The 27,024-nt window shown below is 38.0% G+C and overlaps 2 protein-coding genes across 3 annotated transcripts; both read left to right on the top strand.

The window, feature by feature from the left end:
* Window positions 1-1,851: 1,851 nt before the first annotated feature.
* On the top strand, window positions 1,852-2,242 carry pth1b (parathyroid hormone 1b; the record flags this gene model as incomplete). The annotated part of the gene is made up of 2 exons (XM_079838141.1): window positions 1,852-1,943; window positions 2,035-2,242. 2 exons carry the CDS (start codon window positions 1,852-1,854, stop codon window positions 2,240-2,242), a joined length of 300 nt encoding a protein of 99 aa, XP_079694267.1.
* Window positions 2,243-3,782: 1,540 nt separating this feature from the next.
* Window positions 3,783-24,604, top strand: btbd10b (BTB (POZ) domain containing 10b). Of its 2 annotated transcripts, none has more exons than XM_079810800.1 (8): window positions 3,783-3,945; window positions 10,788-10,984; window positions 11,074-11,356; window positions 13,653-13,755; window positions 18,395-18,515; window positions 18,685-18,882; window positions 20,468-20,578; window positions 22,982-24,604. In XM_079810800.1, the coding sequence occupies exons 2-8, from the start codon at window positions 10,831-10,833 to the stop codon at window positions 23,311-23,313; spliced, it is 1,302 nt and encodes a 433-aa protein (XP_079666926.1). In that variant the 5' UTR covers window positions 3,783-3,945; window positions 10,788-10,830; the 3' UTR covers window positions 23,314-24,604. The 2 variants fall into 2 exon arrangements, with proteins under 2 accessions (XP_079666926.1, XP_079666925.1); XM_079810799.1 differs by having other exon boundaries at window positions 11,074-11,386.
* Window positions 24,605-27,024: the final 2,420 nt, after the last annotated feature.

Here is a 27,024-nt window from a genome sequence, read left to right as displayed (position 1 = left end):
TTTTATTTTATGTATTTTTATCTATATATTTAAATCTTGTACATATGATTATATATTGTGAACAAATTAGTTGATGCTAAACAAATACTGTTTGTTTATTATTATTTACAATAAAGTATTATTGTTAAATCCTTTATTGTGAATTTAAATTCAGATTCTGAGAAGGGCTGACACAGTTAATGGGGAATTATTGAAATTATATTTTAATTTGGTTTAAAAACTGCTGGCTGTATAATAGCAAACATCCTTTGAGTTTTCATTAATATAATAGACATTTGTTTTGGTTCTTTCAGTTCGGTTCCTTACTAGGACTTACTGCATGTGTCATGACATAGCCATTCCTCTTCCACATTTAGAAAACTTCTCTCATGGTTACCTAATGTGTCCCATGAGAGTATGACAAGGTTATACACCTCCCATAGATCACTTAAACTTCAGGTGGACCTTGCTTGCACCATGATGTTTGGCACAAAACTTCTGTATTATTTGCTCCGTCTGACCTGCTAAACTACAAGACGGAATCCCGGAATGGCATACAACAATATATCAATAAATCATATGATTATATGATGGTGTTGTAAACAACATGAGAAATGAGTTATAGAATTTACTCTGTGTTCTCCTAATTAAGTTAGGGAATCATTTTCATATGACAAATGAGTAGCTCGGTAAAAATGTTGGCTTTATAAACTAATGAAAATATAATCCTCGCCAAAGTTGGTTATACATTTTTTTCAGTAGACAGGTTGGGTTCAATATATATATATATATGAGAAAACACTTTTCATTATCTAGAGTTCGCTTTTCAAAACCATCAGTTCTCATATATATATATATATATATATATATATATATATATATATATATATATATATATATATATATATATATATATATATATATATATATAATTTTTATATTTAATATTTTTTTAACTTGAATAATGCATAGAGAACAAATGATTAAATCTGAATAAATATTGTAAATATTTTATTCGTTTTTTATTTATTCGATTTTTTTAGTGGAATAATGTATAGAGAATATAGATAGATAGATAGATAGATAGATAGATAGATAGATAGATAGATAGATAGATAGATAGATAGATAGATAGATAGATAGATAGATAGATAGATAGATAGATAGATAGATAGATAGATAGATAGATAGATAGATAGATAGATAGATAGATAGATAGATAGATAGATAGATAGATAGATAGATAGATAGATAGATAGATAGATTATATGTGTGTGTATATTAATATATAAATAAATATGAAAAAATATATATATATGTCTGTGTGTAATGAATATATATGTGTAATGAATAATAATAATAATTCCCAATTAATTTTAAGAGCTTGTGAAACTGTGTTTTGGGTCTCTGAACACAATATAACGAAACATGAATTTACTTTGTCGAAGGCGGCACCCTGTCTGACCGTCATAGCCGTACATGGCACTAGTTCTACAGCACTGTGATCACAGGGGTCTTGACCAAGGTGTTGAAAACAGAATTAGTGGGGGTGTCGGTAGTCATGTGTCGTCATGTGCATGCCAGTCTCCATCAAAGAATGGATGACATCACCATCAATAATGCAGAAAGCTCATCAATGACCAACGGGAGGGGGCTTGTGCATATAAAAAGAGGAAGAGTAGCCCCAACGCACAAATACGACACCGGACAACACATGGACCCTCTCAGTACAGCAGCCACGAAATACAAAAGCAGTCAAATAAAAGACAACAAGACTTGGTAAGTTTCGAGGCCATTGTCTCACTATCACACCTGTGGATTATAGAAGAAATGAAAAGTCTCTTTACTATACCTTACCCTACAGGTATCACTATGTCACCCATACGTTCTTTGGAGAAACCCGTGCTTATCATTGTGCTGTGGGGTCTTTGCAGTGTGTTATATCTGGAGGGAGCACCACTTGGGTAAGAGAGAATAGGATGTGACATATTGCTCTGAGATTAGTTGTGTGATGCCAATTAAAACCTGACCTCTCCATGTCTCCATCTGCAACAGCAAGAGGTCAATCAGCGAAGTCCAGCTCATGCACAACGTCCGGGAGCACAAGGAGATGTTAGAAAGACAGGACTGGCTTCAGCTGAAGCTGAACAATATCCTCATACCCTCAGTAAATGACTCCCAAAAGGAGCAAAAAGGGAAAAACAACACCCCATCTATCAGACGTTTGAGAAAGGGGGAAGGAGCGACCTGGATCTGGGACTGATGTTTTTGAAAAGCGAATGAACTCTAGATAACGAAAAGTGTTTTCTCAGTGACGTCAGTACAGGAGGAGGACACAGTAAGTGTCAATTAAAATATACTGCTGTACTTGGAGAAAGAAAGTGCACTGCTTTACTTATGCCTTTTTTATTTTCTATTTATTTTTTAAATAGTATTTTTATTTATTTGTAAATATTTGTCGTTATTTAGATATTAATGTTCAGACCCTGTGTAGGACACACAAAGGACAATGTCTTAACCTTGTAGTAGGCCTATGCCTTTAGTCACTGTTTTTGTTTGTGTGTAGTACAGTACATGCTCTTTAAATGTTTTTTTTTTCTTCAAGAAAGATTTGTACTTTTTTTTAGACATTGTTGCAAGTCATTATGTAATAACTGCACATAATGTTATAAGTATTACATTGTTACATATTTTCATTATTCGCTTTTAAAACATTAAAAAAATATTAGTATTCCCTTACAGTACATTTTTTTAAATCTAAATCCAGTTATAAACTACCTGCAAAATGCAACAGATGTAAATATTCATGCAATTATTATTATTATTAAACAAAGCATTGGTTTTCCTTTACAGTACATTTAAAACATCTAAATCAAGTCTTAACCTGCCTACAAAATCCACCAGATTACTGATACTACTACTACTAGTACTACTAGTTATAGTAGTTTAAAGGGGCAAAAGGATTTTATTTATTTATCTGGATTTAGATTTTTTAAATGTACTGTAAAGGAATACCAAGACTTTATGTTTAATAAACATATAGTGATAATTTCATGATTATTTAAATGTTGCATTTCACAGGTAGTTTTAAGACTGGCTTTAGAATTTTTTTTTTTTTTTTTTACTGTAAGGGAATACTAATATTCTTTTTATGTTTTAAAAGCTATTACAATAATGAAAATATGACTTGTTTTTGGTGAGTTTATAATGTTAAAAAAAATCATAATGTAAAACTTGCTTTTACATTATGACCTCAAGATTGTATTACATTTTGAGAAAATGATTACATTATGGACATTTTATAATAATAATAATAATAATAATGTAATATGTATTACATTATGTGCAGTTTTTACATTATGAGTTGCTACAGACATCCAGCAATTGCACTAAAATGTGGACCAACTGGATCTGTTTAACTGTACACTATATTACATACACAACAAACTAAGATTGACTTGATTTGTGTTGCTTTCTTTCTTTCTTTCTTTCTTTCTTTCTTTCTTAATGTTAGCAACTTGTATTTTTTGTGACAACATTATATAAACAAAAAAGAAAGCAGTCACAATGTAGAACAAATAATCAATAAAAAGGAAAGAAATGGAAAAAAGGTACATTACAGGGGTGTAATACAACTAATCAGAATAGCTCACATCAAATGAAAAGATTAAAAGACTTACATATTTAAATTCAGCTGAAGTTGTACTTCAACAAGCAAAACGTGAAAAGCAACTTGTAATCTATCTGATCAATTTTATAAAGCCCACACTGACTACATCCCGCAGTTCTCGCGATACTTCAGCGAAGTCGTGTTTCCTGTCAGCAGTTGGTGGAGATCAAATTCGCATTTTCAGAAAAAGCTGATGGTCCTCCTCAAATGTTGACGGTTTTTCTTTTCGGTTTACCCCACGGGAGAACACCAGTATTTCATTTTTGCACAAACTATGCTCACGACACTGTAAAAAGGTAAGCATTTGTATAATTTTTAATTTAAACGGCTATTGTTTTGTGGGTTAGCTTCGGTGGCTAGCTAATAGTTCTGTAACATCCGCTGAGGTTTTCTGTGTTCAAATGAGTTCTCTGCTTTACAGCACACTAGACACATAACCACACATTCAGTTATACATATGCATATTTAATAATTGAGTGAAACGTGACAGATAGCGGTTTTTTTCGCTTTCGTACTTCATTTTTCCTTTTTATGTACCGACTCTGGAAGGATGACACACCATCCGCGAGACTTTGATTAGTTGGACGGATGGCAGTTCTGTCGCTTTTGTCGATCAAACCTGAAGAGTTTAATCATTCTTATTTATTTATTTATTTATTTATTTATTTGAAATAAAGAACATTTTCAAACATGATTATTTACACTTCAGTGGCCTTATACAATATTTTGTTATTGTTGACACTTTAACTCTCTGAATCATGAATTACATTCACAAAGAATAAAAGGTTATTTTTACTTCAAAACAAAACTATTGCATTTTATTATGTAAAAATATGTATATTTTATATATATATATATATATATATATATATATATATATATATATATATATATATATATATATATATATATATATATATATATACTTTGATTGTTATTAATTGAATAAGGTTGACCAAATATAGCTATATATATTTTACATTTCTTTAATTATTCCCCTTTTCACAAAATTATGTATCATAATAAGTTAAGAGAACAGCTATATATATATATATATATATATATATATATATATATATATATATATATATATATATATATAAAATTATAGAAAAGGTTCAAAAATGTATCATGTCATAGTTGTAACATCACATCCCGAATAAAAATGACATTCATGTAAATATTGAAATACTTAAACATGTTATATCTAAAGCAAAGGCATATAGAGATATTTAATTTTGACTTAGGTGTCCAAAAACTTTATTTGTCTGGCCGAACATTTCTGATAGCAAAGGACTGTAAATAAAAGAGATTAATCATGTGATTTAAAAGCAGTTCATTGGTTGTTAATTAATAACATTTATATTGGGTTATGGGGAAATAAATTCAATCTGCTTGTACTTGTGAGGACACGCGCATCACATGAGTTCTGTGAAGTGTGTAAACACTGCAAGATTACTCACAGTAGCACAGGATGATAAATGTAGCAACTCACTTCCTTATAAATCTACTAGTTTATCTACTTGTTAGTCACTTAACTACACATCTCAAAGGATAACAGTTTGTGCTTTTGGCTTTAACCAAGACTTTGCAGGATCCTTGACTCAAAGTTTAACTATGTTTTTATTTATTGCACTGACTCTTTGTTATCTTGGATAGAATATATGGTACTTGGCAATATGAAGGAATGACAAACTGGCCGAGGGTTTATCTGAAGTCCTCAGCCGTGTTATTTGGTCAGTGCACGGCGCAGGAAGAAAAGGGTGGTCTCTCTCCCTCCCTCTCTCTCTGTATTTGTTTTATTTTAAGGGACTGGTTTAAATGGACAACTATCTTTGGAATTTCCTGAACTTTAAAAAAGCCCTAGAAGTGCTGTGCACAGAGGGAGTGGTTCTCCAGACAAATGTCTGATTCATATCCCGTCTTAATGGTTATTTATCTCATTTGTTTTGGGATTGAATATGTTTGGCACATAATTTGACTTTCAGATGTGTCTTTACCATGGTATCAGATGGTAATAGAATGGTCTACCATGATTACTTTAACAAGGGACAAGTCCAAAAACCATTTGTTCATTTATATTCTACAGGTGTGTATGCACACACACAACGAGTCGGTTCAGTTGCATGACCTGTTTCTCCTGCGTATTACACTCATCACAACAGCTGAATTTACCCCAGGCACTTCCTGATCAACTGGAACAGAAGCTGTTCGAACACACCCGCTCTCATTCCTGTGCGATTCGTCTCATCTGCTGCCTTTTTCACTCTGTTGTTTATGTTGATATTACTGACTGTTAATATGCTACATGTCTGCCTGCGCATCTGACATGAACGAGTGGCATGTAGCCTAAATGTGGTGTTGTGAATTACATTGAAAGGGTGTTTTGGGAATGTATCTCTGCGTTTTTCCCCCCCTATCATTGAGAATTGTAACTCCCTGAATTGAATGGTGAGATGCATAAAGATTCCCACCCCTATCAGTCAAATTTTTGATCACTTTCTGTTGCAGATAGGGATGCACCGAAATGAAAATTCTTGGCCGAAGCGAATAATAATAATAATAATAATAAAACACTTGGTCAAAGGCCAAAGCCGAATACCAAATGCGTTTTTTTCTTCTTCATTTATTTTACCTAATTTTGCCTTATTTTGCATTTATTTTATTTTTATTTTGTTAGTCTTCAATTTTTTCACCATTGCATAAATTAGCTTTTTTACTATTTTGTCTTGCTTTTAAAATAAATTACAACAAAAAAACATACAAAAACTACAATTTAAAAATATTTATTTAACACTAAAAATGTTTAGCATTCCAGCAGACATTATACAAAAGCACAATATTAACACAATTTTATTTTTGGCCATTTATCTTTGGCCTATTGTGCCTACAGGTATCATGATCAAATCATAATAAACTGTTGTTTGCTCATGAGAGGTTTTGCGAGCCTGTATAACTCAGCACTGAATAAAAACTCTGAGCAGTGAGTGGAGTCTGACTAACTTTAAACACATTGGCCATTGTGTACAAGAGATCAACAACAATGTCACCGCTGCAGAAAAACATTGTAAATGGATACATTTGACGTTCTACAGACACAAATATGCACTGGAGCATTTGCCAATATATTATTACAGTATCAACTGAGGGTGCTCTTGTTTGCATTTGAGGGTGCTTAGACAATTCAGCAGAATAGTGTCTGCAAACGGCCAATTCTGCGTCTTTCACGGACACTTTAAAGCCTTGTTTATACTCTGTGTCCGCACGAGCGCGAGGGTGCACGTGGCAATGATTTCATCGCAGAGTGCCAAGCGGACGAGGCGCGAAAGTATAAACAAGGCTTAATGCTTCCACACTTCCGACATGTTTTGCATTTAGAAGTGTGCGCGCCTCTCACACGCGCTGGTTGCTATATTTGATCGTGTCATCAAAAACCTCATTGTTCGGTAAAATTTATCCGGTCTTTTCACTTATTCAAAAGTGCAATTTTTGCTATTTTCGGCCGAATAATTTCGGTTGCCGAACATTCGGTGCATCCCTAGTTGCGTACTCTCGAGTAGGTACTTATTTTGAATACTTTGTGACCGCTAAAAAAGTATGTTCTATATAGTATGAATGTAATCTGGAAGTACTACATTCGCCATGTTGTCATTATCATGTGACCTACCAGCATCAGTTGCGTCCGTTCACCTCCATTCACAGATCCTATCCTGTGGTGTCTTGGGATAGTAAAGTGTCCCATTGTATGCAAACTTCAGAACCTCGCTGGATGTAGTAGGTCAGCTGGGTACTTTTTGCCTACTCTTTTATGAGTGCTTTGAATTCAGACACACTACTCTTGTCACATGCTGTTTTTTGCCTATAGTAGGTAAATATGTGATTTTGGATGCAGCCTAAGGTCCCGTTCACATAGAACGTGTTTCAGCCTTTTTTTGGTTGACGTTTTTTAATTTAGAAAATAGCAGTGCTCTTCGGGTTGTTTTTAAAATGTTTCTAGGCAACCCCCGAAATCAGCTGTGCTGTCAGTCTATTCAAGATAACCATCACCACAACGGAAGGCCCGCCTCTCCATTCATTCGATATGACAAACAGCACTTATAACGCTCACTGCCAACATAAATCTATTTAAAAAAAAAAGGCTCCTCTTGCTGCAAAAATGCATTTTGATCAGAGCAGTGATGCACCAGCAATTGAAATGGAGGAAAAAAGTGTCTTGTCTCAGTCAGTGTTATTTTAGTTTTATTGTGATGCTTTCATATAATCACGATTAATTGGGTATAAACCAAAATACATTTTACCAAAATAAAAGTTTCTTTACATAATATACAGTATGTGTGTGTAGTGTGTACTGTGTATAATTATGTTTATGTGTATATATTAGACATGTGCCGGTACACGGTAATACGATATATCACAATAATGAACATGCACAATATTGTTACCGTGGGCACTTCAAAATACCGTGAATAATTATTTATTACGAATTATTTAGATTTCTTAGAATGCATTTTAAGAATACTTTCCCCATCAACCATTTAAAAAGAACAACACGTCAAAGAGGAACACGCATTGATGTAAACAAACTCAACATGCATGAGCACATGGCGGAACGCGTGTAGGAGACGCGCATTCACTCTCTGGCAGCAGAGGGCGCTGACCGAACAGCAGAAATACAGCCGTTTCCCCCGTAGTTTTCTGTATTCGCTACGGTGCTCATCACCTAACCTAATACTTAAAGACTTAAGGCTATTCATTTTCAAACTTAAACATTTGTATATTTTAATCTGGACTACATGCCCTAGATATTGTTTGAATATGTTCTGATTCTTTGTTGTTCAGTCACACACTTTACAATTGGCTCTATTATTTAACATTATTTCATTCATTAACAAACTGACAATGACAAATACTTCTAAAGCATTTATTAACCTTAGTTAAATTTAAATTTCAGCATTAAATAACACATTATTAAAATCAAAACTGTATTATTTAATGGACCTGAGCTAACACTAACTAACAGTTGCTTTTTTAACTAACGTTGTCAAAGAAGAATAACTTCTATAAAAATGTAGCTGTTCATTCTTTGTTAATGTAAATGCATTAACTAGTGAGACCTTATTGTGTTACCTATTGTTCTTCATAATTTTAAATATTGTTTACTTTATACATTTGTGTGTATTGCTTTATTGTATTTTAATGTTTGGTTATTTTGTTATAAGAAAGTTATTAAACCTGTTATAGTATGACAACACTTTTTTTGCAATTTTTTTCAATATCGTGATAATACCGTATACCGTGACAAAAACTTCAGCAATTAATCACAAAATGCCTAGTATATATATAGGGATGCACCGATACCAGTACTCTGTGTCGGTCCGATACTGTGCTCATGTACTCGTAAAACTACCCCGATACAACCGCACCCGATACCACTTTATCACAACGCATCTTCGGATGTGGAGCCGTGCAGAAAGTTAGTCGCCGTGCACACCCGCACACCGCCAAGTGAAAAGGGGTCTCGCGCTCTCAATGCGCACCACTGTGATTACTTCATTTTTGCAGCACGTATATTTGTGCTAGTGCTGGCGCGTCGAGTATAAACCAAGCTTAACCTCTCGTGAGGCAGATACCTTTCGGTAGTGAGTAGTGTTGAAAGTGAAAGGCTCTTTAGTAGGGATGTGCGCAACAACTAGTCTCATTCAAGTATAGGGATCTGCAGGTTAGTAATAGGAGTTACAAGATCAGTGGGTGAGGCCATAAACAGAGGGCGTTTTTCACTGCCTTACCTGATTTGCCCACGTCACAGTGTGGAGGGTTTAGGGGTGGGGTCGGGTGAAGCGGATAATTTTCATTGCATGGTTTATAAACACCCATCAGTTTGAAAACACCCACAAATTTAGAAACGCCCAATTTTTTTTGGCAGATACCTCATACTCGTCTCATTCATAATGTTTCTCCTTTAACCTGATATAAAATTTCATACCGTTTTGGCCATCATAACCGGTAGTATAACAAGCCTTAGCAAGCTTAATTGTTATGGTGCGTTGCGTTCACCAGACGCGAATAAATCGTAATATTCGCGCAAAGTTGGCCACTTGAACATTGAGTTTACTCGCGTCATTCCTGCGTGACATTCACTTCACAACAGAAGTGAATTTGAGTCATGGGAGGGGCTTCTGCCAGCTGGCTCATCTTGTTGTGAAATGGCTGACATGGATTGTTGTAAAATACGGCGAATAAGCTCAATTTTCCGGCTTTAACTAGCTTGTAGTCTCAATAGGGTGAATTCAGGGTGATTGGGACACTTTTTCCAAGTCATCTCAATGGCATAAAGTGTCCCAATCACCTTGAAATCACTATATGTATAGCTCAAATTGAGTAAAGAGCGTTTTTTAGAACTTACCAGACTGTCCGACCTCCTCACTCACTTTCTTCCAAACAAGGTCCTTTTTATTCTTGTTTCTATAAAGTATGAAGATATCGTACAGCTCTGGGTATCCACATATGATTTTGTCCTCATTCATTGTTGTCACTACTACAGCCTACAGCAAGCTCCTGATTGGTTAACACGCTGTGAATATCCGTTCAGATTTTTCAACTTGCACCAGAGAAAACCAATAAAAACACGTTTCAGAATAATATATTAATTTCAAGATTTAACAGATGATGTTTTGCTTTTTCAAACTTGCGTTATTAGCGACTATAACTCGCAGTGCTTTCAGACGGAGCAGCGTTTACTCCTGATCACAGAGCCGCTCTTCACTGACACACTGGGCATATATTTGTTTAATTAAAACCGCAGCCTTTACGCTTTCATAATCGCACATAACCCACATCGCGATTGCGGTTCAATTTTGATTAATCGCGCAGCCCTAATATATACGTTTTATTTAATATTTAATTTAAGTAAACATTCCTTTCAAGTAACGTAAAAGTTTTATGTTTTTAGTTTTAGTTAACTATAATAACTCTGGTCTCAGCTTTGCTATGCGGAGATGTCAACAACCACCATCAGCTCTCTATTGTGTTGTGGGACCCTTTTCACCTTAAATTAGGCTGGGAGTCTGTTTGTTCGTCTGTCTGGGGTTTGTATTCAGAGGTGTTTTCTAAGGTGTCTCTCTTGTTTTTCTTCCTGCAGTGGCCAGATGTGTTAGTCTGGACTTGAGACTGTCCAGGTGAAAATGAACATGCATGGTGCCAACGGTGGCTGTGACCGATCCAGAGATCGAAGGCGCTCCAGTGACCGCTCTCGGGACTCCTCGCACGAGCGTGCCGAAGGCCAGCTCACACCCTGTATTCGCAACGTGACTTCACCCACACGGCAACACAACAGCGGTGAGAAAGCTCTCTTTGGCGTTTAGGTCCCATTTGGCTGTTCATATAAGTCCCATGGTTTGTCATCATGTTGTGTGTCACGTGGGCAGATCGCGAGGGCGGTTCATCGCGGCCCAGCAGCCCCAGGCCTCAGAGGATCTCTCCCAGCAGCAGCAGCAGTGGGGTGGCCAGCAGCCGTAACAGTAGCTTGTCCAGTTCAGAGGGCACCTACAAGAGCATATGCCCTGGTGAAATGGTCTTCGTCTATGAGAATGTCAAAGATGGAGCCCGCAGTATCCGAACATCAGAGAAGGTCACGCTCATCGTGGACAACACTCGCTTCGTGGTGGACCCCTCGATTTTCACAGCACAGCCCAACACCATGCTGGGCAGGTTAGGAGCAGACCGCTCATCTGATAAAGGGTTAAAGATCACCTCATAATTTTGATTGTCTACTTAACACCTTCATGTCGTTTAAAACATGTATAACCATATTTGTGACCACATTGCATTTGTAGTGGTAATGCTAATCTGACTCAAAAATATATAAAATTGATATGCATGCATATGAGACGCATAAAAACAAAATTTTAAAACTTTTTTTTAAAGACCTGCACAAATAAAATGAATACCTGAATGTTCATACAGAACGAACCTATACAATCTCAAAATAAATCATGCATTCAACTACATTCAAGACATGTTTTATTCAATGTACAGTTCAGCTCAAAAGTTTACATAACCCATGCAGAATATACAAAATGTTCATCATTTTAACAAAACGAGGGATCATAAAAACTTGTTTTTTTTAAAAAAAAGTACTGTCCTGAGTAAGCTGTTTCATGTGACAGATGTTTACTAAATAGTAAACAAAATAACTTAATTTACACAAATTAATTTTGATACTGTATGTTGATCAACTGGATGGTCAACGGCTGTTTTATGTTTTGTGATCGGTATTCAAGAATAGGGCTGGGTATTGTTCAAAAAGTTTCGATACCGATACCATGACTTCGATACCGGTTCCTGAACGATATTTTTTTTGATAGCAATTTTACCAGTATTATTTTTCTGTTTTAACAAGATTACATTATCTACATTTAAAACTTTCAAAGACTCATATAGGGTAGGTACTGGGGGGCGGAATATATGACTCGCGCTCAAGCGCACATAAAGCTTGCAACAAAATGATTATAAATATAAAAATAGTAAGGAGACATACATTTTAATTGTTTATTAATAAGCTAGTGTTTTCTGAGTCCGTGTCGGCTGCAAAGATGAAGTTGACGATGCTGACTCGTCATCTCCGCAGTATAGAGAGAAATACACCTTTCATTTGGATTACATAATCAAAGTATATGTGTTCGATTCAAACTGGTTCATTTAAGAGTAGACATTCCAAGCTTTCTATAGGCAAGTGGCCTATATGCTGAGTTTCGGTTCATTTACATGACGTGCTGCAGTTCTTCTTGCAGTCAAATACGGAGAAACTTTCTGCTCTTAAAAGTTCACCCAAAAATGAAAATTCTGTCATTAATTACTTACCCTCTTGTCGTTTGACACTGACATTGACGAGATTAAAACCTTAGGTATCGAGCGACATTACCTTTTACATTACTCGATAGTATCGAGGCAATTTAGTCGGTGCCTAAAAAGTATCGAACTTGATACCCAGCCCTATTCAAGAGTCTCTTGTTTGTCCTGAGCAGTTAAACTGCCTTATCGTTCTTCAGAAAAACCCTGCACTTTCTTAGATTTTTCAATCATCTTCTGAGTTACTGAATTTATTATGATCCCTCTTATTTTGTTAAGCTTAACATCTGTCATATTGTGCCAGGGGTGTGTAAACTTATGAACAGAACTATACATATGTATTGAAATTGGTTTATCTACTAATATAACAAATTAGAGGTTGATCGAAATTGGATGTTGCTGATATGATCATGTTTGAAGAGTTTTTTTACATGCAGCGCTCGCATTTATGTAATTAAATTGTTGACTTTTACAGTTTAATAATCACATTAGGATATATCATCTTTCCTGTTTTTCCTTCCTCAGAATTTAAGACCTCTTTAAAGGATAATGAAGACTTTTTTTTTTGTTAGAGCATTTAAGATATTTAAGACCTTTTGGCCTGGTTTCACAGAGAGGGCTTAGATTAAGACAGGATTAAGCATTAGTTCAATTAGGACATTTAAGTAGCTTTTATAAATGTGCCTTAGAAAAAGTAATTACTAGTCTTGAGACAAAACAATGGCACTGACATGTTTTAAGAGATGTCCGTGCAAGTTGCTTTCAGTTAAAACAGCTCAAACATGCATTTTAGACTGGGACTAAGCTTATGTCTCGTCTTTTGAAGCTGGCGGTATATGACCTTAAATTGGTCAATCTAAATTTAAGACACTTTGAGAACCCACAGGAACCCCAGGTACTACTAGTTGTAAAACAGTGATTACATCAGCCTAGTCCTATCTTAATACCAGCAGGGACTATTTTGCAGAATCTCTGGGCTGTTTTTGTCCTCCATAAAAGGAAAACAAATGGGACTTACTTTAAATATCTCTCTCAAAGGAAGAAAATGGAGATGATGAGATGACAGAACCCTTTAACTTGTCTTAGCCTTAAAATAATGTGTAATCTGTCTCTTTCTGATACATGCGTGTCTTTTTTTGTTTTGTTTGTTTTGTAGAATGTTTGGATCTGGACGGGAACACAATTTCACCCGGCCCAATGAAAAAGGAGAGTATGAGGTGGCAGAGGGCATCAGCTCCACTGTGTTTAGGGCAATTCTGGTGGGTTTTTGTCTCTAGATATCTTGTTTTTACTGTCTCTGCACATTAAAACGGGTCACAGTCCGGATGCTGCAGGCAGACAGCATGTGGCTTGCATGTACAGAATGATTCATTTTTAGGGCTGTCAGAATTAACACTAATTTTGCGATACTTTTTTATACATTAAACATATTCTATGCAATTAACGCGCATCCGTTTTTTTTTTTCCTGGCATCCTTTGGCTAGCGTTACATAAGATCACGCTGTCATTCATTCAAGTGCTTTTAAACCATTCAAGCGCGAAAGAACTCAAATATACACTGGCATGATTTCTGTTAAGTGGCTCTTTGTGTTTGCTCACCCGAAACGCGTGCATAGCAATCCGCTCCAGTCCAGGTAGTGCACCAGTACTGTATGGAGTTCTCTTTCACGCTTGAACGGACAGAAATGCGAAATTATGTCAATGCCCACTGTTGGTGAGCGTCCTCGTAAGTCCTCGTCTTAATTGAGTTAAAACGTCTTAAAGGTCCCCTTCTTCACGATTCCATTGTTCAAACTTTAGTTAGTGTGTAATGTTGCTGTTAGAGCATAAATAATACCTGTAAAATTATAAAGCTCAAAGTTCAATGCCAAGCGAGATATTTTATTTAACAGAAGTTCCCTTTCAAAGCCTACAGCGAACGGCTGGCTTGGACTACATCCTGGTACTTCCTTCTTTAATTACGTCAGTAGAGCAGTAGAACAGACCAACCTCCGCCCACAAAGAAACGCGAAAAAGGGGGCGCGGTCTTGTTGCTGTCCCACGTGGAGAAGCGGACGGTCGCGTGGAGAAAAGGAACTGTTGCGTTGAGTGTGTTTATGGCCATGTCATCGAGACGCTGTTATTTTCATCCAGGAGTCAAATCACCTTTGTTTGGCTTTCCCAGGGACGCTGTAGAGATTATTGAACGCATACATCGCTCCGTTAAGAGGCGTGACCTTTCCAACGTGCGCTAAACTGCTGTCAAATTACAACACAGGAACCGCTTTCACGTGCGCTAAGCTGTGGTCGAATCACAGCACAGGAACCGCTTGCACAATCAGAACTCGTTACGTGTTTCTGAAGGAGGGACTTCATAGCACAAGGAAATCACCAGCCGTTTTTAGGACAGTGGAAACAGCGGTACACAGATAAGTAAATTGTGTGAAAAATACTGTGTTTTTTTACACGCGAAACATGAACACATGTTATATTGCACACTGTAAACACAATCAAAGCTTCAAAAAAACACGAAGAACGGGACCTTTAAATGTCAGATCCTCGTCATTTGCGTCAGGTCTTAAAGTGACAGCAACCTAATAAATCTGCTGCAGTCTGTGTCAGTAATGTTAATCAAATAACAAAGAGAAAATCACTCACTGCTCTTCTCTGAATCACTTTTGTAGCTTTAATAAGGATTAATCTGAGCAAGTAAAAGTCGGAAGCACTGCTATATTAAAGGCACAGCTTAAATTAAAAGTAGTTTTTATTAAAACATTTGTATTAAATGTAAAAAATTAAGGCTCTCAATCATACTGTAATGTTGAATGGCTATAAGTTTTCATTTCATCCCCAGAAATTGAGATCCATTTACATCAGTAGCAGTATTTGTATTTGGCCTTTATTCATAGTACTTAGTAAAGAGATACCATTAGAACATATTTAAAATATTCTGACTTCATGCTGTTTCTACATTTCAATGTGAAATTATACAATATAAAAATATAATTATAATTAAATGGATTATGTTGGGTGCGATTAATAACGGAAAAATGTGATAATGGCATGATGTGTGACCCACTTAACAAGATGCTACTGTCACTCACAAATTCTTGTATTAAATCTAAATATTTTATTTATAAGTTTTAATATGACGACTTTCATGTCACTTCATGAGTTGAAACGGTTCCATTTTACACTTGGTCGCATAAATGTGTCTCAGCAAATGGGATATGAATTTTAATTTCCCGCGCTATATGCAAATTTAACGGAGTTCAGGTTAACGAAAACATCAGATATGAGCTGCATTTTATTTATCATCAGCTAATTTCAAGATCAAAGACCGCAATAGGACAGAGAGCGGCATCAGCACTGGTAAGATCTTTTAGTCTCACTACTTTAAATGAAGATGATTGTGTTGAACGTTTGCGACTTACTTTCAGTTTCATTTGCGGGAGATCGGCTTGCTGAAGAGATACTCAGCTACTCATGTTGCACGTGTTGCAGTAGCCCTGTTATATCTGGCTATAACGTCATATAGCCTACTATAACGCGCTCTCATGCTTATTTTTTGGGGGAGGAGTAACATTTATATACGTGGTTTCAACAATCAGATGCATTTACACTTGTCCAGTTTCGTTTGGGATGCGTCTCAAACAACCTCCTGAAGTGGTTTGAGTGATTGGATTTAAATCCGTCTCGAAAGCTTTTCGGAGGGTATTTACACCTGGTCTTTTCACGATCGGATAGCTATCCCATCAGAGAAAACGCATGAAGCAACCAGGTGTAAACGGGCCCAAGGAAATCCCTAATTGTGTTTAGATAGCAGAACAAAACTTGTTAATTGGAAGGCTAATAGATGATTTGTATGCGTAAATGAATATTTAAAACAGCTCTGTGGTTCAGTCACAGGCTTGCACTGTGGGCTGCTTCGTCTCTGGGAACATCTCATAATGAGCTTCCAGCAATAGCTTTTAAATGATGCTGTAATGTGCAGCATAAGCCTGTCATCAGCTTTGCTGTATATCCTGCTGTAATGATCTTTCGCCACAGTGTATGTTATGTGTCTCAGGGCAGTGTTTATTGTGCTGCTGTAGCTCAGAGCTCTGTAGACAATCAATAAATTCAGATGAGTGCATTCAAACAATGTCACTGACTAGCAATCCGGAGAGAGGATGTGAGGGCTTTAACAGAGAAGCGTTCAATTTGCAGGGCCAATTTGAACTGCAGTATAATCACTAGAGGGGATGGGGAATGGGATTTGGACTTGCGTCACCTTTGTGAGCTCTTTGGCTCTAATGTATCAAGGGTACGTGGTCTACTGCAGGTGTGTCTGATGTTAAAATTTGGACTGTTTTTCTGCTGAAAATTAATCAAATGTAATGGACGGTAACCAGTAAAATAGCTGATATTAAAGTTCTGGGGTTTTTCGTTTGTTTAAATAAATAAACAGAACACTAAAAGCTTAATGAACCATTTAAAATGTTGCAAGAGAATTTACAGCATTATAATTTAAAATATGAAAATACGCTTATCACTAGCACTATTGACAATGAGAATATAAAAATTGTGATGTGCTTGATGTTAAAAAGAGTTCTAAGTGCAATATAACTTGAAAAGGAACAGTGTGGTGCTCGTGCTGACTGACACACTGGCAAAGTGAGCACGCCGAAAGCTCAGCATGCGATCGCATATTCACTTCTCTTTTACATCTTCTTAGACTTGAATGGCGGATTCTGAACTGCCAAAATGACTCCTCATTAATTTCTGTCTCACTTCCTATTACAAACCTACATAGGTTTGTAACACATTTGCATAATGCCTGCCTATGGTCTGTATTGGCTGCTCGCGAACAACGTCTACTTTGACCCGCACCCAAACACTTCATGTTGTCGACATCTTGCCTCTGTTTGATGCAGTTCAAAAAAATGCGGACTTGCGCTCGATTCAATACGGAAAAACTGACGCCATTAATGTTAAGTACTGAGGAAGCCTCTCAAGCTGAAATTTAGATATGGTAATGGGCATTTCATTTCCAACACACACTGTAAGCAGTAGACCAATGACAACAGACTGGGCCATCTGACCAATCAGAACAGAGTAGACCAATTACAACAGACTGGGCCATCTGACCAATCAGAGCAGAGTAGACCAATGACAACAGACTGGGCCATCTAACCAATCAGCAGAGTAGACCAATGACAGAAGACTGTGCCATCTGACCAATCAGAGCAAAGTAGAGCAGTTACATCAGACTGCGCCAACTGACCAATCCGAGCACAGTAAAATAATGAAAATGGACTGGGCCATCTGACCAATCAGAGCAGAGTAGACCAATGACAACAGACTGGACCATCTGACCAATCAGAGCAGAGTAGACTAATGCCAACAGACTGTGCCATCTGACTAATCAGAGCAGAGTAGACCAATGACAACAGACTGTGCCATCTGACCAATCAGAGCAAAGTAGACCAGTGACATCAGACTGCGCCAACTGACCAATCAGAGCACAGTAAAATAATGAAAATGGACTGGGCCATCTGACCAATCAGAGCAGAGTAGACCAATGCCAACAGACTGGACCATCTGACCAATCAGAGCAGAGTAGACCAATGCCAACTGACTGCACCATCTGACCAATCAGAGCAGAGTAGACCAATGCCGACAGAATGGACCATCTGACCAATCAGAGCAGGCTCTCAGAAATGAGTTTAGATCCTTGATCGTTTCAGACACTGTGAGAAAAGAGTTGATGTTGCTCTGTATATCATGAGAAAATGAAAGTGTTTTTGACTTTCAATGCATGTAATCCCCTAGGAGAACAAAACAAAATGTGAGAGTTCTATCATAATGGGGCACTTTAAGAGGTGCAGCTTCTGTAATGGCATCTTTTGTGTTGTCTGTTCTTTCTCTAACTGGCAGGATTATTATAAATCTGGGATTATCCGTTGTCCTGATGGAATCTCCATTCCTGAGCTGAGGGAAGCGTGCGACTATCTGTGCATCTCCTTTGACTACAGTACGATCAAGTGTCGAGACCTGAGTGAGTAATTCCTCTGCTTCTGATAAAGTGAGATTAATCTACTGTCAATGCCCATGCCAGTTCTGTGATCTGACAACTCTATTTTAACCATGTTCTCAGCCTATTGGCTGCCAGATTTCCCTGCTTTGATTTTCCACAGGTTGTTTATTGACCCAGTTTGTCTCGCCAGGTGCCCTGATGCACGAGCTGTCCAATGATGGCGCTCGGCGGCAGTTTGAGTTCTATCTGGAGGAGATGGTGCTGCCTCTGATGGTGGCAAGCGCTCAGAGCGGAGAGAGGGAGTGTCACATCGTAGTGCTCACAGACGATGACGTGGTGGACTGGGACGAGGAGTACCCGCCTCAGATGGGAGAGGAGTATTCACAAAGTAATCACACACACACTTTTCTGTTATTTTAACAATTTCATTTTTTAGTGATGCACCAAAAAAATTGTTTAACCAAAAATAAAGCTTTCATTTAGCCTAAATCCGAAGAGTTAAAAAGTAAATTTTTTTTTTTAAAAACCTGCTTTTAAAGCTGATTAAATTCTGCCTAAGGCAGTTTTGTATCAACTTTTTAATATACTTGTTTTTACTCCAATTCATGCTTAAAATGTAAACATTTAATTAAATAAAAAAATGTAATACAATTATAAAAAAAATTAAAATATAGGCTACATTAAACTATGAAGAACGCACTTACAGGTTAAGTAAAAATATAACGGATATAATAATAATAATTAATTCGCGATATCAAGTCGGTACTGAAATTTAAAAATGCTTCGTAAACACCTCATCAAATATGTCTGTGATTGGCTACAATGACCAGCGCTTCAAAAACGTTGTAAATATTCATCAAAGACGCTTGAGCGCTGACACAGATACACACAGGAGTGTTTGAATGCAGGCGCCTATCAGACTAGCGGTCCACTGGTCGACGCCTGCTTGTGCTTTCAAACGCTCCCGCTTTCAAAACACTTTCAAACACTTCTGTGTGCTTTCAAATGCTCCCGTGCGTTGGTCATTGTAGCCAATCACAGACACATCTGATGAGTGCGCGAGCACAATGGCCAGTCAGAGGTGTTTATGATTCCAGCTCAACAGCGCTCAGTCACATTTTTAAAATGTCAGTACCAACTTGGTATCGCGGTCGGAACTTTAGACAAAGCTAAACGGATATGCAATATAGTACATTTATTCATCAAAATGCTCCTTTCTAGAGTAATTTTTTCTAGTTAACTATCCAGCTATGAACATTGAATGGCTTTGCTAAATGAATAAATGTAAGTTACGTGACATATTGTTTACTAGATGTTTTATTGACATCTTTCTGTGGTTTAAACACAAAGATCGAGCAATTACATGACTTGATACAGTTCAGTAAGTTGCCCAAGTTTTTTAAACATACCTTCTGATGCTCATTCGTGTTTATTTTGTGCTATAACTAGTAGTAAAGAGGAAGAGATGATCAGTTCACATGCTGCTTGAGCTGAGGTGACAGCGATCTGTCACGCCACATAAAAGAGCGTCAAAGAGTTGAAAGCAGAGAATTTGTTTCATATTAAAAGTCATATTAAAAACGCACAAGCTTTAACCAACATTTAACCATCCAACATTATTGGATGGCAGGTGCGTAACAATTTTTTAGAACTTTTGTTCATGCTTCATCAGAAAACAGCACTAAATAAGTGATCCTGGGATTTATGAATCGATAAAGGTACTAATTAAAAATGAGAAATCAATATTGTTAATCCAGCACTAGCGTTCCACACAGTTGACTTGTTTACATGTGGTAGTTGATTCACATCGTGTGCAAGAAATGGATGCTTCAAAACTCGCCATCGGAGAAGCTAATTAAATGTCACTGATTTCGGCCCGCCAAAACAGAGAATTATTTGTTTTCTGTTTGGTGCATCACTAGTGTTTTCATCTGTGGCTACAACCAATATACTTCTTTTTTTCTCCTTTTCAGTTATATACAGTACAAAACTGTATCGCTTCTTCAAGTATATTGAAAACCGTGATGTAGCCAAGTCAGTTTTAAAAGATCGAGGACTTAAGAAAATTAGGCTGGGTATTGAAGGTAAGAATCCTATTTTCACATCCTATTTTTACAATGTTATACCTATTTATTCATATATGCATTATAGGGAAAGTTCAGCAAAAAAAAATATTTTCTCTGCAGTAGCAGAGAATTAAATATGGAAACGGGTGTCAGGTTTGACTTGAGTAACATTTGGTCACAATAAACCTGAGAACCAATGATGTTCATTGTCTTCCAAAGTATCTGGTATCTGGTAAATGTTTAGCCTGAAAAGCCAGACCCACATCAAGATGTTGGGTCTGGGAACACACCATTGGCCGGGCTCAATCCGAGGGGCGGGATAAACAGTTGTCTTTCAAATTCCCTCTGCACGCAATAGGAAAGCTCTACAACCAACCAGAGCAACGAAGAAGGTGAAGCGGAGCTAGTTGACAGATTAAACTTTCGCCGTTTCCAGTCGGCAAAACTCCGAACACATCTTCCTTTCTTAAGAATGACTTCAGTGCTGTTCTTTTCTCAAAGAAAAGCTTAACTCCAAGTCTTCCAGAATCGCGGCCAAAGCCGATTCGAAAGACCGCTGTTCGCCAGGTTCTTTGTTTACAACTGCCGTCATTATGTTAAGCCCGCCCACCGACTATACAAGATGTGATTGGCCTGACCAGAGTTTGGTTTTTCCAGCTTGCATGCCAATGGAGAGTTGCTAGACACCCTGGCTGCAAATGAGATTTGCTGCCGCTAGGGTGCGTCTAGATTTGTAGGCTATTTTCTAGTCATGATATTGATATCTACAAAGCAGACCAGCTGATGGCCAATGTAATCACAATACATGCATGCTGCTGTCACACTTTAGATTAGGACCCAATTCTCACTATTAACTATGACTTTTGCCTCAATAAACTCCTAATTACTGCTTCTTAATAGTTAGTGCGGTAGTTGTTAAGTTTAGGTGTTGGGTATGATTAAGGGATGTATAGAAGGTTTCAACGGCAACAACATAAACAAACGTTACTGCGCATGTGTGCTTTTGTGGCCCAAACTTAACTTCCGGTAGACGTCCGCAAAGAATCAATAACAACAGAGGCTGCGTTATCTTTCTTATGCGCTAATTGGGCGGCATTATCTTAATTTACATATTTTTATTGTTTCAGCATTTTTATTATAAATAATCTTCCATTTCTGTTTGCAATATAGAGTGGGGGAAACGCCCCCCTTAAAGGGTTAGTTCACCCAAATATGTAAATTCATACATTAATTACTCACCCTCATGTCGACCCCAACCCGTAAGAAGAAAAATATCTTAAGTTGTGTTCCGAAGATGAACGAAGGTCTTACAGGTTTCGAATGACATGAGGGAGAGTAATTTTGGGTGAACTAACCCTTTAAGGGCTGTGTAATGCCGTTTTCTGTACAGTATCTATAAACGCTTGCGCGCTCGCCTTCAATCATGCAATGCATTGGAATGACATGTTTCTTTGGATTAATGTTGGGAAAGTTAACTTGTAGATAAAGTACCCTATTTGAGATTGATTGTATATGAATGCATCACAAAAAATCCCGTGCTCTATGGGCACTGCCATTAAAAGAGGACAAAGTTAAAGTTGTTTTGCACTCCGTGATAAAGGCACATAATTTAAATATTTTGCAGGAAACATAAATCTGATCATTTATCCAGATGGCGACCACTTGATGTGAACAAATGTAAACTCGCCGTGTCCCGACTGACTGATGATCAAGGTGCTCGCATGTTAATGCCAAGTGTAAACGCAGCCAGAATAAGTTTCCTCTAGAGTAGATTATTTCTGATAAATAACAAGTAAATTACATTAGACACTGCTCTCGGATGACTGGATATTTATGAAGCATTTAAGGCTTTTTGGTGAGTCGCACACACTGTTTTTGCGCTGGTGTCATATTCTCTCTGCTTGATCGTTAATATTTATATCATGTTATCCAAGTATAGTACTTCAAAAATGTGTTTCTACTGAGTAGTGCGTCATACTATCTCCTTGCCAGACCAATAAACAAACACAGACCGGAAGTTAACTTCGGGCCAGGCGCATAACCGTGGCAACGCGTCTGCGTCCGATGAAACCGTCTATAATATGGTCATGAAGAATAAGGCATTAATATGTGCCTTATAAACAGCCAATATCCTAGTAATGTGCATGCTGATAGTGAGAATTGGACCCTAAACTAAAGTGAGATGCACACAAATTTGGTGAAACGAAAAGTGAACTTCTCACTTCTCACAATATTCACTCAGAACTCGCTACAAATTTTAATTGATTTACTATCCATTGATAAAGCAGTAAAATTGGGCCAAATATTAGCTGATACATCAGTCTACTTCTAGTCAAAAGCGGCCATATTTGATTTGGAAGCCACAGTGAAGGCGTACAATGACAGAATTTCAACTTTTGAATATCAAATCTGCATCTGTAGGTTATCCAACATACAAAGAGAAGGTGAAAAAGCGTCCCGGCGGTCGACCCGAAGTCATCTACAACTATGTCCAAAGACCCTTCATCCGCATGTCCTGGGAGAAGGAGGAAGGCAAGAGTCGACACGTGGACTTCCAGTGCGTGAAGAGCAAGTCCATCACGAACCTGGCGGCGGCCGCGGCAGACATTCCCCAGGACCAGCTCGTGGTGATGAACCCCGGACCACAGGTGGATGAACTGGACATTCTTCCCAACCACCCTCCCCCCGGTCACCACTACAGCAACAACTTCAACAACGAGCCGGACCCCGACGCGCCCTCGCCTGCCGTCTGAGAGCAGACGCCCCTTCACAGCATGCTGCAGCATGAACCAGAGTGACACTATAACCAGATTGCCTTCTGCACCTCCTCCACAGCCTTAGAGCCTCAACTGTCTAGTTACTGTATTTAAAAAAGAAAAGAAAAATACACATGGACTTGAGATACTGGCATGGGCAGTGCTCTCCTGTCCCGTCTTCGCTGTTCTCTTTTTTTACTTGACCAAAGGACATTTTATTTTTGTTTGTTTGAAATGAAGTTATAGCAACCTCACTTGTTTTGTAATTGGGCCTATTATATGATTATAGTTATTGTTACTCTCGTTCTTTTCCATTTGACTTATATTATTATTGCAATGAGTTGAATTATTATTAATATTATGAAGTTCCTTTCACTTGATGCGTTTGGGTTTGGTGCCACTTCTTCTTTCGGAAAGCTCTCCCCTCGATCTCCTCAGGAGGTCCACTTGCCTGGTGAATGAATGCAGTGTTTTTCTTAGATGGACATTAATTTATCTGCTCAAGATCTGTCTGTTCAAGCGCTTGAAAATCATTGTATTAATAAAGATATATAATATTATGTACTGTGTTTGACACATCAAGTTTGATTTTTGGTGGTTTGCTGATGTCAAAAGATCATAATGGCAACTGTTGGAACAGTGTAAAGGCCTGTTCACACTAATGACGATAGCGATAAAGATATGGTTCTCAACAATAAAGGGGGTCCTATAATGCCCCTTTTTAAGATGTAAAATAAGTTGTGTGTGTGTGTGTGTGTGTGTGTGTGTGTGTGTGTGTGTGTGTGTGTGTGATGTTTTAGCTCAAAATACCCCATAGATTTTTTTTTTTTATAGCATGTTAAAATTGTCACTCTTTGAAGGGGAGCAAAGAAGTTGTTGTGTGTCCCTTTAAATGCAAATGAGCTGCTCCTTTCAGGAAGAGGGCGGAGCTTCAGAGACTCAATGAAAATGTCAGAAACTATTCAGCTTTTATGTTCAATGATGGAGAGACTCAAGAAGAAGTGACAACATGTAGAATGAGACAGGATGTTTCTGAATGGTTAGTTGATGAATTTATGTAGCTGATGTGGAGTTACTATCCTCATTGATTAGCATATTCTGTCATGATAATCTATAAATCGCTCGTGTGGGAACTGCTGTAAAATGCACAGAGCCAGAGAATATCTGCTGCATGGTGATAGAACAGGTGTAGTTTAATTGTATTACGGTCATAGAAGCAAGATGACAACATATTGCATTTGTTTTTGTACTGTATCGCAATAAATGTGCAAAGACGGATGACAACTTGAGCAGACTCACAAATGTGCTCGACTACAACAAAGCCCAGCATGGCCTCACCCCCTTTGTTCTGTGTTCCTGGGGGCGGGGTTTATGTAAATGTTCGAGATTGTGATGTCACTAACCTGTGAAGAAGCTAGTTGTAGTCCCTACCAGCCGTTTATTGTAGTCCCTAAAAAACGATTTCTGTAAAAGAAAACATCTCCCTTTGCTTTGAACTTTGAGCATCGTAACTATTGACAGCCAATCAGAATCCATCCAGCTATAATGAGCTTGAGCATTTAAAGTCACAGTCAAACACAGTATCGTCCTCTGGTGTGGATTCTAATACAGTTATCGTTCTTGGTGTGAACAGACCTGGGCATAACAGTTTGATTTTGTATTGATATGCAGTATTTTGTTTCTCAAATCCTCTGCAATAACGATTGGGTAGGGTCATTTCATTACCTGCACTCCACTTCACAATCAGGTTTGGGACTGCTTGGAATTCAGTTCAGTTCAAACGACTTTCTACTCTAAAGAAATGCAAAGTTTGTGTAGTTATGTGTACCGTAGAGGACATAAATTCTAATTCAATGTTTGGTTACACTTTATTTTACAGTGTCCTTGTTATGGTATATCAGCGGTGTCTAATCCTGATGCTGGAGGGCCACTGTCCTGCAAAGTTTAGCTCCAACCCCAATTAAACTCACCTGAACCAGCTAATCAAGGTCTTACTAGGCATACTAGAAACTTCCAGGCAGTTGTGTTGAGGCAAGCTGGAGCTAAACTCTGTGGGACAGTGCCCCTCCAGGACCGAGTTACATGTACTTGCCATGCATAATTTACATGCAACTAACACTCAACCAAATCCTAATCCTACCCTAACCCTATAGTAAGTACATGTAGTTCATTAATATTACTCAGTACTTAAATATATAATTACACTGTAACAATGACACCGTAAAATAAAGTGTAACCCTTTATTTTAAGGTGGCATAGTTAAATTGTACTTAAAGGGTTAGTTCACCCAAAAATGAAAATTCTGTCATTAATATCTTACCCTCATGTCGCTCGACACCCGTAAGACCTCCGTTCATCTTCAGAACACAAATGAAGATATTTTAGTTGAAATCTGATGGCTCTGAAAGGCCTCCATTGGCACAATGCACGGTTCACTCTCAAGACCCATAAAAGGTACTAAAGACGTCGTTACAAAGTCTATCTCACTACAGTGGTTCTAAAATAACTTTATGGAGTGACGAGAATAGTTTTTGTGCGCAAAAAAACCCTAAATAATGACTTATATAGTGATGACGATTTCAAAACACGGCATCATGAAGCTTCGAAGCGTTATGAATCAGTGAGTCGAATCATGATTTGGATCGCGTGTCAAACCGCCAAACTGCTGAAATCGCGTGACTTTGGCGATTCAAACCGCTGAATCGACTCACTGATTCATAACGCTTCGAAGCTTCATGATGTATGTGTTTTTTTGGCATGGTTGCCTACTAAAATTCACATTCCCGGGGCTAAATATCACATAATTGGGGTCGCTTCAACCCGCGGACATGAAAAAACAGCCCGCGGCAACAGTGATGAAGTAGCCCAATGCCACGGGAAAACCGCAGACTTGGCAACACTGCCGCTGCCTGGCTAGCGTTGCTGAGAAAGAGGAGACGTATACAGTGACGTAAGACATGGCTCTGTTGTGGCTCTCAGAGCATGTGGAAAAGCAAACGGTTCTTAGAAGGCTCCTCAGTCGAACCAACTATGAACTGGGACCAGCTCTGGCTCTGAATTAGCTCTAGCACTGGCTTGGTGGAAAAGGGGTATCTAGTGTATGGTTGTCTGTCATAAACCTTCCATCTCCACGATGAGAAGAACTCCTCTATAGGGTTCAGGAAAGGGGAGTAGGGTGGCAGACAGACGTTTAAAAAGTGGTTACTGTTGGTGGTGAACCACTCTCTGATTTGGTTTGTTCTGTGGAAGCGTACATTGTCCCAAATGATCACATAAATGTGATGTGCGGGCCCAGGATGGTGTTGTTGGCGGTCCAGGAGGATGTCTTTTAGCTCCTCCAGGAAGGTGAGGAGACGTTGGGTGTTGTAAGACCCAAGGACACCATGCCGGTGGACAAGCCCCTACAAACCCATGGCCACACAAAAAGTAATATTAAAAATATTAAAAAGTTGGCCAGGAACCTCAGTGATGGCTCTTCGTCTTCGTTTCTGCAGGTTGAAGCCAGCCTCATCCAGGAAGAGGTACTCATGAGGTCTGTCCATCGCGTCCAACTGTAATATCCTCTGTGAAAATGTGAAAGTGCACAGGTGTTCAGAACAACAGTCAATCAGGTTGCACAGTATTGTCCAGAAGTAATGTAGGCCACTGAGCAAAACAGTATGTCCACTAACTGTACTGTGAACATGGATGTATACTTACTTGCACATA

This window comes from Gobio gobio (genome assembly GCF_949357685.1).
Source record: "Gobio gobio genome assembly, chromosome: 2".
Classification (NCBI taxonomy): Eukaryota; Metazoa; Chordata; class Actinopteri; order Cypriniformes; family Gobionidae; genus Gobio; species Gobio gobio.
Note: the sequence above shows the minus strand (reverse complement) of the source record. Positions and strands in the feature narration are given on the sequence as shown.

Coding starts and splice junctions, on each gene's coding strand:
- btbd10b (XM_079810799.1), top strand. CDS start 10,831: ATGAACATGCATGGTGCCAACGGTGGCTGTGACCGATCCAGAGATCGA. Junction 10,985..11,073: donor CACACGGCAACACAACAGCG/GTGAGAAAGCTC, acceptor TCACGTGGGCAG/ATCGCGAGGGCGGTTCATCG. Junction 18,516..18,684: donor GATCAAGTGTCGAGACCTGA/GTGAGTAATTCC, acceptor TTGTCTCGCCAG/GTGCCCTGATGCACGAGCTG.